The sequence below is a fragment of the Vicugna pacos genome, chromosome 2, assembly GCF_048564905.1.
Source record: "Vicugna pacos chromosome 2, VicPac4, whole genome shotgun sequence".
Lineage (NCBI taxonomy): Eukaryota > Metazoa > Chordata > Mammalia > Artiodactyla > Camelidae > Vicugna > Vicugna pacos.
This window is the reverse complement of record NC_132988.1, coordinates 44,851,521-44,866,136: the sequence shown is the minus strand read 5'-3', so window position 1 is coordinate 44,866,136 and position 14,616 is coordinate 44,851,521. Positions and strand designations below refer to the sequence as shown.

At 39.4% G+C, this 14,616-nt stretch overlaps 1 protein-coding gene across 2 annotated transcripts in view; it reads right to left on the bottom strand.

Annotated features, from left to right (window-relative positions):
* Nucleotides 1–14,616, bottom strand: part of COL25A1 (collagen type XXV alpha 1 chain) — a 409,478-nt gene that overhangs the window by 115,207 nt on the left and 279,655 nt on the right. The window contains exons 9-11 of one of the 2 annotated variants that reach the window (XM_072972767.1): nt 3,219–3,290; nt 2,364–2,471; nt 17–52 (exon numbers count right to left, since the gene is read on the bottom strand). In XM_072972767.1, the coding sequence (XP_072828868.1) occupies nt 17–52; nt 2,364–2,471; nt 3,219–3,290 (216 nt within the window). Of the gene's footprint in view, nt 1–16; nt 53–2,363; nt 2,472–3,218; nt 3,291–4,044; nt 4,105–14,616 lie in introns of both variants that reach the window. The other variant, XM_072972769.1, reaches the window with a different exon arrangement.

Below are 14,616 nucleotides of genomic sequence, written 5' to 3'. Positions count from 1 at the left end.
AAATTGAAATACTTGCCATCAAGCCTTGTTCTCCTAGTTTCCCTGGTTCACCCTTAAAAAAGAATAGTGATAATTTTATTAGTGCTCTAAACAGTAAAAACCAATTTCAATCTTTTTTTTTCCTTTTTCAAAATATCCACTTGGGTTCATGAACGTCAAATATATACTTTTCAGGCTAACTAGAGGAATGCAAATGCAATGAAAATTAGAGCGAGCTGATATTCTTTCTCCAAATGCATTTTATAAAATTTTAGGATTTAACAAAATGAGTTCAGATTACAGTAGAGATTTAAGAATTATGCCAAGAAGCTATTTTAAATAAAGCTAGTAGGAGATATTATACTGGAAATGAACAAATGGTCCTAGAAAATTAATAATGATAATTACAGTAACATTTCATTATTATGTTCTGTTTATGATGACATAAAGATGATGACATGTTCTTTTATGAGAACTCAGAACCGCCACATTACAGGAGAGAGAGATAATTGCTCTTAACGCAGGAATTAAATAATAAAATGAGCAGAGATTGATCTTGAACTTTGATCCTCCTGGATTAACAATGGTTGAAGTAACATGTTTTATTAACATTGATAGAGAAAATTCTGCCATGCCATATTGCTATACTAATTCCTAACACTCAGATTAATACAGAATTCATTATCATGTTTCACTGTCATCTTATTATAATGGTAGCCATTGGCTACAGATATTTTTTGGAAAAACTATGCTTGTAATGCCAATATATACAGATGTTGCTGGACTTTATAAATAAGTACTTTTCAGTTTATTTTTATAGAATCCTTTTCTAGTGGTTGTGATAGTGCATACAAATTAACTCTAAGACCATAAATCCAGTTCAAATTATATCTGTGGAATTAAAAAATATTCACGAACCTTTGTAGAGTCATTTCTTACTTAAATGAATAAACTCTATTCCTTTGAAGGGTGGTATGATATTTGGATGTGTTACAGTTTGTCATACCTTTTACCTTTGTTTCTTAAAAGTAATTTATGCCTTGAGTTTCCTGTGAGGTATACAATGCCCAAGGATCTGACTGATTTTGTACCATCACAGTGGTTTTAACTATTCTTATTTGAAGAAACACTCATTATATCTTTGTTGGCAACCAGCAATCAACTGGAGAGCTTTATGTGTCCTTGAAGCTACAGCTTTCTCTGTCTCTTGGGGTCTCATCCTGAGAAAATGTGAGATCCTAGAAGGCAGTTTTAGGATGAATCCACTACCTTGGATGGTCCAGTGAAATCAGTCCTAACAACCAGCAGATCATGTGGAAAGTCAATTCCTTATTTCACATGACAAATTTATAGCAGCTTTAAGGGTGGGTGGGGGAGGGGCTTATAAAAAGTTTTGTCTCAGAAAAGTTTTGAAGTACCCTATATACTTAGAAAAGAATCACTCAAAATACATAAATATAGGAATATAAAATGAAATATACCAAAACATTAATGACTATGGCTGATTTTTTTCTTTTCTAGTTGTCTTTATTTTCAAGTTTTTCTACTTTGTAGATAAATAATTTCATTACTACTTTTGTATTACAAAAACACTACTGAAAATAATTTAAGTTAAAGCAATACATTAAATAATTTAATTAAGCAATAAACCTGAATTTCGAGTCCTAAAGTCATAATTGAAGTGTACAAATTTTTGACATTTTCCATGTATTTCTTTAAATTGCTGAGTTGCCTCTAACAAACCAAACCACTTATCTAGTGTCCTCTGTCACTCTATTATTGACACTTGGCCAATCTTAGTAACTAAGTAACTTGAATCTAAGTGTTGAGATCACTTTTAAGTCATTTCTATTAATAAACTTCACATATGAAGGACAAATGATATTCAAACCATACCCATTGATGTTTTAACCATTAATTTTACTGTTTTATCAGCAATTTAGCGGGTCAAGTTACTTACAAGGGAATACGTAGTAGAAAGACTTACCTCTTTTACTTTCCATAAATTGCATGGGACTATATTGTCTCTGTTATTGATCCTTTGGAAAATGTTATCAGTCTCCCACCTAGTTTTACACCAAAGGCACTGAGGTACACTATGGTACTCAGGTCACAAGTGAGACCAGTCACCTCCAATGGAAGACTTCTTGATCCAGGTCAGTTGCTGTCTCCAGGCCTCTCTTTGTGGTTGGCGTGGGTGCCCCATGGGGTGGGTGGTAAAGCAGAATCCTTCTGGCAGTGCCTCCTGTGCTTGGGGACTTTCTTATCATCCCACTTCCCTCAACCCACTCCACTCTGCCTCACCTCCCCCAACTCCATCCCAATTCTCAGCACTTAAAATGAAACAAAACCCATGAGAACAACTGATTCAAAAAGCAACTCACGGGCACTCCTGGCATTCCGCGGGGGCCGTCCTTCCCTGTGTCCCCAGGAGGCCCTCTAGGGCCTGGAGGGCCTGGAGGGCCTGGGGGCCCCGCCTGTCCTTGGTCGCCCTGCAGTGGAGGAGGGGACAGACCAACAATAACCATGAAAGGTAAAGACCCAGGTCTTCTTTTCAACACTTTAAATTGTATTATCTAATCCACATTTACACTATGAAAAGAACCAGAACAACCAGAAACGTAAAGGCTGTAGGCAATTTGCTTGCCAGCGGGGAGCAAATAAATATTCATGCTGGTGAGCGGGGCAGACGCTGTTAACATCAAAGCCGCTCAGAAACCAGCACTCCCAGCTTTTGGAAACAGTGTGTGTGTTATCATCACACTCAGAGCCGGTGGAAAACTTTTGCATAATTTTATCTATGACAATGCTGCATCAGTTATATTCATCTTGCTTAGCAAAGTGGCTGCATTTATAGTCGGACAAATATTTACTTTTTCATAACCTATAAAATTAAGCATACAAGGCTCTTGTCATGCTGCGTAATAATTTATAAATTACTGAAGCTAGAGAGCTTAGAGACTGGATCTATCACTGGATATAACTTTTAAGCTTTTTTTTTTTGGTTTGTTTAAGAAAAAATTAGATAGGCTTTCTCTACCTATTGATTTTGATATTTTCATATATATTTCAAACAGTTGCAGCTCATTAGGCATAATTTTGCTCTAGGATATTTTAAGATAAATGCCCACTGCCCACACCCCATCCCTTCCCATGAGAGGTAAACGGCAAAGCAACAGTATACAGAGTAAAAATTGAATGCAAAGGAGAAATCAGACTTGAGCAAGAATAAGCACTACCTTAATCAGGCGGCGTTTAATGAGCTGCTGATCAGCAGAGAGAAACCCATGATTGATTTTAGGAAACACCATCTGATCAGTCAGGTGAGGTCAAAGGTTGGAGTTCAGAGATGAGAGAGTTGAAGAATAGGCATCAGAAGGCCCCAAGAAAGAAATAAAGATACACATTAGACTTGTAATAACCATCAAACAAAACAGAACTGGCACTTGTGTCTGACATAAGACCCTCTGGCTCTTCTTGAAAGGAATACAAACCTTGAAACGGGAAGGTGGGACCAGATTTTTAGTTAGAAATGAATCTTTTTTGCTGTGGGTGTTGGGCCTTTTTAGTGCCATGTATTAAAGAAGCAGGTAACCTTGCATCACCCGCCTCCTGCACTCTGAGCAGAAAGTCCAGAGACAAAGCGCCAGTTCAATTTCCGTCAGCTCGTCAACCAGCATAATAGGGCACGAACGCCATGGCCATTTTATTGATGCTGAATTCCGGAGTACTTAGGATTACTTAATTGACTGAAAAATATCACAGAGCACTACCATGCATGCCAATTAAACCACCACGGCATGGCACAGTCCTAGAGAGCTTGCCTGCCGTACCTCATTGCTCCTGCTTAACTTAAACATCCTCCTCTCTTAATATGCTCAGGATTCTTCTTCTTAATATGCATTTGACCTCATCCATGTAGCTAAGGTCCTAAGTGCCCAATAACCTGATGTTCTGCGTGAGGAAAGGGAGTGACTGGACTCTGCAAGCCAATTTGGCTATTCTTGCTCACTCTTATGCTGATTGCGGGCTCGGACCGAGCAGGCACGGGTGCCAACCACAAACCTTGACGGTGAGGATCTGATTACTGTGCAGAGCAGCAACTGTGGGGAAGCCTGGCAGACCCTATGGACACGGCACAGCACCAAAACAACACGACACAAAACGTCACACAGACATTCCACTGGCGGACAAACAAAACAAGCATGTACCTAATGCCACCCCATCCCGGCTCTAAGTCTTGCCTCGTTTGACACACCCTAAACAAAACCAGACGCATGAAGCCCCCAAGCCAAACGCATTCCTTTTAGGGAATGATCAGGCCGAGAACTCAGGTACATCGGGCTCCATGCATAGACCCTTAAGATTTCTGGACTCTTACAAACAAAATGTTAGTACAAAATGGAGATAACTGCAGACTCTGTTATAAACACAACACTGTAATTTCCCTCTCTTCAGATTCTGTTTATGACTCAGGACATACAATACATGTATTAAATCTTTTTCTGGACAACAGTGAACAGTATTTTGCAGTCAGATCAGACGTATTCCTCAGAAGAAATGCAGTATGCCTCATAAAATAGAATTTTACCACCCACACATCAAAATTTCTCTCTCCAATCATGTGATGAGTCTCAGGTCTTTCCTGTTTCAGGAATTCCTGCAGAGGTGGCAGATGGAAACCTGTCTCTTATAACATGCGGATTCCATGTCAGAGGGATTTATGGTCATACTCTGCAGTAATCACTTGTGTCACGTAACTTTTCTGAAAGAACTTGACAGTTCACACACCCCCTTGAAGCAGAAAAGTGGTTTAGAATTTCCTCACCGAGGAGAAGATGGGAGAGATGGTACTTCCCCAGCTTGTACTAACTCGTCCCCACAGGCATTATCAATCGTGTGGGTCAGAGAGAGAAATTTTGCCTGTGTTCTCTTTCTTTCCCAACAACGTGTGATTATCAGAGCCTTTTCTTCCAATTTTTTCCCCAAACTGAATACGTTTACCGTACAAAAAACCAAATAGCAACCACAGCAATACATGACCTCGAGTGTCCGCAGGCTTCCCTCCTGTGTTTTCTCCTCCCCGCTTTCCTTCCCCCTTTCCCTCTCAAATCTATTTTGAGGATATATTTAGAAAAAGCCAGAAATTTTCTTGTCTTTAAATTTCATTAGTTCTAGTATATTTTTCTCCCTTTTTGCCCCTTATTAGGGATATATTTTTCTTTTTAAGAGAGCCAAGAAAATTATGTTTGTAGTTGGAGGCACCTCTTCAGCCATAATGCCTTTGACTCTTGTTCTTTAGAGCTGGGACTTCTCAGGAGGCAAAGCTGAGGGAATCTCAACCCTTTTGCCAAATCCTTTCTGATAAGGCTATGAAGAGGCCGGACAGTTTTGAGGTGACCTGTACCCTCTTTTTCTTCTCCCCAAGCAAAAGTGCCTTAAACATTGACTCTCCACCAATTCAGAAACGCTGCAAGTTGGAAAACAGATGTGTACAATTTGCTTTTGTTTTACTATGGAATATGAGTTTGAAATGTTATTAGATGGTGATGTGCCAGCATCTTTCCATCTGTGACTCATTAGCCCTATATTACACAGTCAGGATTTTATATATAAACCTCATATTTATGTAACAAAGAACAAAAACAGATACAAACAAGAAGTCTATGAGGGATCAGAATCTTGATTAGTGGCGATAAATCAGTGTCACTTGAAACAGGATTATCTAACAAAAATCATTTAAAAGTAAAAACCTTTTAACAGCACACATGGCAGGCCTTACAAAAGTTTTGCAATTTGCATGTATAAATAAGTCACTTCTCGTACTCATATCTGAGCATGACCAGCCTGCTCACACACACATCCAAAAAACCCCATGAAGTTCTAGAATTTAGTTTGGCTTCCAGTGCTAATGAGACCTAAGGAGAGAAGTGGGTAGGTAATGCTCATCTCAGATAGATCCTTTTTCTCAAACAGAAAATCTCTGTTTGAGGAAGCTGATTTTATAGTCCTCAATCATCTTAACTGTGGACATGTTACCAGTTAGGTGCTTAGACAAACATTCTAAAGATTCACTAGTGAGCCAGCCAAAAAGACTTCAGGAGTTTACATGCAGCAAAATAGAAAGGGGACAGTTGGACAAATTCTTCTAAATTCTAACAAAAATCCCATGGCCTGGGTGCTTTTTCAAACTATGGTAACGTTTGAACAAGGGCATATGCCAGTGTCCTGGGGAGCGTTTAAACACAATAATAAATATGGTACCTCTTCCTTAAGAGTCCATTATTTTTCAATAGAGGTCCTGGGGATTAAACCCAGGACCTCGTGCATGGTAAGCATGCACTGTGCCACTGAGCTATACTCACCTCCCTGGAGTCCATTTTAATTGATGATACATAACTTGAAGTCTTTTTTTATATAAAGCAAACATTGACATAACTTGGGGTAGAATGCAAAACTTGCACAAACCTTTAAAATTGTTACTGTTTGATGGTGGTACAGAACCTCACCTCACGGGGGCTACCTCCAGATCGCACAGAGACACTGAAGCGACTCTGCTCCCTGTAGGTGGTCTTTGGAGGATAAGCTTGAAAAGCATCGGTGCTGAGAATTTGTCTGTGTGTCTAGGCTCTGCGTGGCCATAACTGCCAGGCTGCCCTTGCTGTTCACACAGGGAGTGAGCTTTTTCATTAACCATGCCATTTTTTCCAGTATCATTCGTCATAGTCCTTTCTAAATAAATGGAATGGACATATTTCACTTGGTTTTACATCTCGGAAAACTTGCCTGGTACACAGATGGTTCGAGTGGGTGTGGAAAAAAAAAGTGTCTCCAGAAAAACACGGAGACAGAGTCCAGGAATAAGCTGAAATACTGAAATAATTTGTATATATTTTCACCCCCAAATATTTTGAGTTCTTAAGAAACTGGATATACAAGAGGATAAAACTGCTTTATCCTTAGCATGAAGACCCAGATAACTTCACGAATCCTCCCCATGTTCTGTGAAGTAGGTAACCATCCAGGACCAGTGTTTTAACATCATTACAGGAGGAATTCTATCTCCCTTCACTGCCTTTTGGAAGGAAAGTTGCTGGCCTACCCCAAAGGGACATTGAACAAATAAATAATTCATAAGAAATGCTTCTAACTACTTCGGACCATAAATTAAAGATGTTATCGTCATTTTTATCGTATACTCAGTAATGATGAGTGTTATATGATTACATTATAGTGAGAAAAATTTCATGTTTTGTCAAAAATATTCAATAGGGCACTGAGAAAGCCAGAAACTTAATCCAGGAGTTCTAATTCCAGACGTTGTCATCATGAAATTTATGTGTTTATAATTTCTTTCTATTTGTTTTATAGCTTAAACACTAGAAAGCTTAAAAATTGACTAACATACAACAATATTTAAGAAGTATTTACTGAATGCCTTCTGTGCAGGCTTTACTAGGCCAGGCCCTGGGGATTGAACGGTGAGCTAGACCCCTAGCTCACAGGGTTTAACGTGTGGTGGGGAAAAGGTTAAAATAAGCAGGCAGTAACGATCATTAGTGACCCCATTATGATGGAGAAGGGGAAGGGCTGCACAGAAGTAAAACATGCACCTAGTGTGAGGTTCCAAGAACTCTGGAAGACCTCCTAGCCAGGTGAATGAGGGGATGGGGGCCGGCACAGCAACAGTAGAACCAAAGAAAGAACATTCAGGGAAAGGTTACAGTAGTCTAGCTGAGGGACAGTGTCCTAGAACTAGAGGAGGACAAATGCATAGTTTCCTGCGATATTTAGGAGGTAGGATTCATGGGACTTGCAGCTTGGCTGGGAACATAAGGGAGAAAGAGGAGCAGAGGGCAGTCCCAGGTTTCTAGCTTGAACAGTGGAAGGATGGTAGGGGAACACTAGTACGCAGGGGACTTTCTGGGGGCAGGCGGGTGGTTTCAGATGATGAATTCAGTTAGCTTGCTGAATGTGAGGTGTTTATGGACAGCCAAGGGGCCACCGTTGGATATGCGTTTAAAAAGTCAGGAGAGAGGTGGGAGCCACAAATCACGGGGCCGCATGGAGTCACCTCGGGAGGCTGTAGAGAGAACAGACCTAGGAGGAGACCCTTGGAAAGACTCTGACTTAAGGGATGATCAGAGGAAGAGGCAACTACAAAAAGGGTTAATAGAAAGTGGCTGTAGAAACAGGAAGAATGCCAACTCTCCTCACAAAAATTCTACACAGGCGAATGACTCAAAATGTTAGACACATACTTGACTTCACTGTTTATTGCACCATTAATTGTGCCGAATAAATGTACATAAATGACCCAGAGTAAGAAAAGGCAAACAATGGCCAATGTCACTGATAATGGATGCTCACTAATAAGCATGTGGGAGTGTCCCTGAGATGGTAGAGGTCTGGAGGAAAAAATAAACAATCATTTTAATCACAAAGGTGGTTAAGGGGCCCCAACGGCAAATCGTATTGGAAGAAAAGATACGTGTTATGCTGAGAAATAAGAATCCCTGAGTTTCTCCATAATATAAACAGTATCATAATTCTGTTTGCCCAAAATATATCATGCATTGCAATACAGCCATTACAGTGAGTATGTGTGCAGCATAAATAAAGACGAATATTCCTAGAAGTTGATAAAATGATTTCTAACTAAGAGAGACCAGATGGGGAAATATTCAAATAGAATGCAAAAATATTTAGGTAAAAGAATAACTTTAGTTTAATAGCAGGAACTCTTAGAAGGGTAAATAAGGGGAAAAAATTAAGAGAAAGAGAAAGAAATTTGCTGCTAAATCATTCCATATTGCAGTAGATGGTATAATCTATCTGAATAGAAAAATCAACTGTATGAAGCTAAATAGCTAAATGAATCCTTTGAACAACCAAATAATATGAGCAGTGGAGCCTGTGAGAATCAGAATTTATAGCTGACTGAAAAATGCTGTCTTATGATGATTATGGAAGGAATAAACTCTCTAGTTAAACAAAATACTTGGCTCAAAAAGTTAATTTTTCTTTTTTATAGATACTTGAAAGTCCCATGCTATTGTGTTCTATCATGAATGTTAACCCCAGTCACTCCAGGAATTACCTTTTTATATGTAAATGATAAAGGTGAATTCATAAATAATTGCTGAGAGAAAGAGAGCAATGCAATCTCTACAGAGACAAAGTCATGTCATTAAATACTATATCTACTGTAATGCTAAGGAAGCAAAGGCAAACTGCAAAGGACCCATGCTACAAATAAGCAGAAAGATGGCGGATAAACTCCAAAGCTGACAAGTTAAAGAATTAGAAAAACTACATGAATTACACATACTGAGAAAGGCTCTCCCTGTTACTTACGATCTAAGAAGGGATTCTGGGGGGGTGTCAGGTTTCCTAAGGACGTACAGCTAAGAAATGCCAACAAAAGATGTGACCCTGAGAAAAGAAGTAGGATTCCTGGAGAAGTACTGCCCCAGCCTGATGGAACCAGAGTAGTGTAGGTGTGGGATAGAAGGAAGAAAAATAAAACAACCTCGCAGTATGGGAGATTGTGCAAAAATAACATTGTATAAATTTTATGTATATAGACTTTGCTATCTTTGGACCAGTCTTGTCTTAGGGTTTCTTAATAATAATGAGATAACAAATAGTGATGATGATGGTACTGATAGTGGTCAACAGTCATATGACACTTACTATGTGCCTGGTATAGTTCCAAGAGCTTTATAAATGTTAACTCTTTTGATCCTGACAACAACTATTTGACAGATGAGGAATTGGAGGCAGAAAGAGGTTATGGGTTTCACACACCTAACTGTAAGTAGCCGAGTCAAGATTCACAACCTGGCCATCTGCTCCGGAGTCCACCTTCTTAGCCATTAGGTTTTCCATAAATCCTTCATGGTCTCTGAATTTCATTCCTATTTATTCATTCACTTATTCAAGAAGAATTTATACTACTATAAGAATTTATGTTAACTATAAAAAGGGAATATTTGGACATTGAGATCAGAAAGCCTTATCCCAGGCTTCATAGAGCTTAGACTATAACCGAGAAAGGCAGACATTAAACAAGCAATTACAAATGAGACTGGGATCTCTTTTCATACACTTATCTATGCTTTTTCTCTCATACTCTTCCATTTCCTTTGCCTCTCAATCAAGCTCTTTGTTGGCCGTCTGCTATTGCCTCAGAAAAGGTATGAGACGGCAGGATGGAAAACAAAACTTGTTTGCTAACATAGCTAGAAACCAAAAATATCTAGGAAAGTATGTCCCCAAACTGAAAGAGAGGAAAGAAATCTGTGGTCTCCAAGAGCAGAGGGAGCCTAAACCCTCCTTTCCAGCAGCACCTTCCAGGAAGACAATATCTCAAAGAAGAAATGGCTATGTGACATGTCTAGATGCACAAGATCAGGGGCAGCCTTACAAATGTGTTCTCAGTATGAAGTGTAGCACAGAAACAGCAGAGAGTTCCCCATGTCCCAGAGATGCAGCAGTGACACACTGTCTCTGAAGGGCCATGCAGGTTAGCCAGGCCACGCTGCCTTCTCAGCAGCAAACTGTGTGGACTGGCAACAGAAGACCGGGTGCCTCTCTATTCCCACCTCCTGACCTTTTGATGCTACAAGACCCCAGGAATGTGAATCGATCCAAAAGGAGGAAGAAAGTGTGGAAATCCCAAGAAGACTGATGTTTGTTGTTTTGTCAGCTCAGAAGAATGGAGGTTTAGATTCAGAAGTCAAATTGTTATAGAAAATTAAGTTATATTTCTTACTCATCTGAGTTCTTGGACTGGGAGTCATATTCCCAATGTGAACACGATGACTGTTAACAAGACAAAAGCTATGAGAGTGCACAGCAAGGAGACCTGACCGAAGTCAGCCGGTCCGGGAGGACTTCTCCAGGGAAGTGATGTTTAAGTGGAGACCTGCAGAATGAAGTAGCCGATAGTGCCTGCCAGTCTCAGACGGCATGACGCCTTCCTTCCTGACAGTATCATCAATGTGAATACTGCAACCAAAGAGAAAGTGTATTTTTCTTTTCCAAAGAAATGCTGAATCAAAACCTGTACACAAAGATTGGGTCCTGTTGAAGGTATTCCCTTGAGGTCTAGACCCTGCTCTCCACTTGGGGAAGGTTAGAATAAGGGCAATGGCAATGACTTTGGGGTGTGGGATTCCCATGGGAGGTTAGATTGATGAGATCAAGAGAGATTAACTAAGACATTCACTCCTTCATCTAACTAACGACTCTTAAATACATACTATAATCCAAAAGGAGTGAAAGAAGCTGTAGGGGTTTAAACCTAGTGGGAGGGGAGGTTATCACATGAATAGCAATTCAAATGGAAAATAAATTAGTGCTGTATTTAGAGGTGCAGGCAGTATGTTTTTAAAGCACCTTCTGACTGGGGAAAGGAGCAAGGCTTCTATAAAGGTGGGATGTGAGATGGGCAAGGAAGGAGGAAAAGGATGACAGTATCTGAGGTGGGATGTGGACTTGGGGGTCTCTGGAGGAAGGCATTCCAGTCTGAAGTGTAGTGAACAAGGAGGTGGAAGGTATACGTGGAAATTGTTGGTAAGTTGAGCTGGGTTGGAGTGAAGCACATAGATTTTAGGAAAGAGCCTAGAAAAATTGATAGGGTATGGATGTGGGAGGTCTTCCAAGAAGCCTACAGGGGGAAGTAGTGGGAAACCATGAAGATGCTGACACAACGAAGGTGCCATGGAACGCCTGGGTGTGAGGACGACAACCCTGGCAAGACTATGAAGAACAGATTAGAAATCAAGATGTAGTCCATGATCCTTTATCTGCAATTCCAAAAGCCAAACACCCTGAAAATAAAATCTTTCTTCATAAGTTTCACTAAAGATTTTTCTAACTTAGGAGCAAATTCATTTGGTAGCAAACAACATATTTGAACAGATGTGAGGCTATTTATGGTCACTAATAATCCTTCTTAGTGTGGACACACATGTGTTTCACTGCAGAAATTGATGGTTTGATTACAGGGTGCCTCAGGCCTCTCTAAGGCTGTCAGACAATACGTGGTGTATGAACAATATTAACTTTCTAATGCCTAAACTCTAAATTCTGAAACATATTTGACTTTGAGGGTTTCAAGAAAAGATTGTAAGCTTGTTCCAGAGTTGATGAGAAAGATCCCTTAAACAGAATTAAAAATTATAGAAATAGTAAGTTTTGAAGTTAAGGCAAGGAATTTTATTTTGAACAATGAAACTTGTTACTATAGGCCATGTGGCAAATGGCCTCTCTAAATACATGGTAATCTGAATTATACATTATAATTTATGGTAGTTTATAGTAGTTATAAATAAATTTCAATTTATGATTTCAATTTTATATATTAATCAGAACTAGCCTAATCAGCTATTATCGAGTGTCTTTTAATTAATTGCTCTAATGAATAAGCACATTGTAATCAGCATATATGTTTTGCAAGTAAATGCAAAAACAGACCCATGAAAATTTTGTTCTTTTAGGGAATTTTAAAAAATCTAAGGGGGGAGGGTGTAGCTCAAGTAGTAAAGCACATGCTTAGCATGCATGAGGTTCTGGGTTCAATCCCCAGCACCTTCTCTAATAGTAAATAAATAAGGAAACCTAATTACCTCCACCCACCAAAAAAAAAAAAAAAATGAGTGAATGAATAAATAAAATTCTTTAAAAAAATCTATAAGTCTTGTTTAGTACATCAATATTATTACTAAACCCTGCATAATAATTTGCTTAACAATCCCCCTTTAAAAAATAAATCATGCAAAAGCAAGCTTTAATTCCACCCATCTGATTTTCATGCAATTTGCATCTGAAATACAAATTCTGAATTTTGAAGCCCAAACGAATAGTCTTTTAATTCTCCAGGAATCTTCCCTCAAAGATGGTACAGTATCATGATAACATACAATACAATAATATTTTGCACCTATACTTCTATAAAACCAAGGGTGCTTTCTAGTTGAGGCTGCCAGGTCAAGGGCTTACCTCACTTTGAATAGACTCTACTCATTTTCTGGAAGGAAGCAGTCTACATCTGGGTGAGGAGGCACAGTAGGAACAGGGAAGAATAGCACGAAGCAAACAGGGGATTCATTTGCTGACAAGGGCACCTTATACCGAAGGGGAAATCGGCATTTGCCCTGTGACATAAGCTCAACTTTTTTGCCTTCTTCATCTGGGAGAAAAGTGGAAGTACCCTGGCATTCCCTAGAGACCCTTTTCAGTGTTTGGTTTAATGGATATTTGCTAAACTTCCTTTGTATGATATTAAATTGAATTGACTCTAAAATTCCTTGGGCATGCTCCCTGGTTGGTAGCCTCCTTTCTCCTTCTACAGAAGAGGCAAGTGGCTGGAAGCCAGCCTATAAAGAGCTGGTGAGAGTCCCCTTGGCCTCAGCTATAACAAGTGCACAGTGATCCTTGTATTTCCTAATCTACCTCTGAAGTTCACCCTCCCCCATAAATAAACTTGATCCCATAGGAAACACCTGATAGCCCTCTGGGACAATGGAAGTCTTCAAAAATGAACTTTGCAACAAAAGATAAAGGAGTGTTTGGAAGAGTTCACCAGAGAGTAATGTTACTTGGAGTAGTACCACTCCAGGTACCTTCCTCCACTGGTTAACTGGTTCTATTCTCTAATGCCCCCCTTTAGTCCATATGCTAAATTTTAGTGTTTTCCCAGCGTCTGTTCAACTACACAAAACTAAAACAGCCTGTGACTTGACAGCATCCCTGAAATTTTGCATGTTTTCACATGAAACTAAAATATTGATTGCAATTTAGGACACGTTTGAATGCCCTATAATTATCTTTCTGTTTTATGTCATTTGTTGCGTATGGAGTGAACTCAAATGGTGACAAGGACCAGGCAGATAACATAAATAAAGGAGCAGGTTTAAGACAAAAGGAAGTGGAGAGATTTGGCTGAATAGAAGTCAAGCTGGGGCTAAACGAAAACAAGGACTCGATTTATTTGGCCGCAGGAGAGAGCCTATCTGGTACTGCTACATCTTCACAAGCTTCAAGAGAAGCCAGAAATCTGAGGGTTTTGTTTTGTTTTGTTTTGTTTTTTAAATGACTGCTTCATATTTTAAACATTTGCTACCAATTCAAATTTACTTTATTTTTATTTTTTGGCAGAATTTTTTATTTTGGGGGAATTAGGTTTATTCATTTATTTATTCTTACAGGAGGTACTGAGGATTGAACCCAGGACCTCATGCATGCTCGGCATGAGCTCTACTACTTGATCTATGCCCTCCCCGCTTCAAATTTACTTTAAAATATTTTATAGTCCAAACGAAAATACATTTGAGGGGACAATTTGGCCCACAGGGCCCCAGGTAAAGATCTCTGATCTAGCGCTTCTGAATGCTGAACTAGAAACAAGACAAGTGTGGAAGGGCTTTGCTTCGGAAAGGAAGTCATGCAGTTAGTTCATTGCAGGAAGTTTATTTTGTTGCCGTAACATTTGAAAAAAAGGGCTACAAGTTCTCATTGCATCAATCACCTGTTGTAATTCAGACCACTGGTTCTTCAATCATAAAACCTTCAAAATACGACTGTTATACAGGACTTCTAGAGGGAAGGGCAGAACAGGGTGTAATTCCT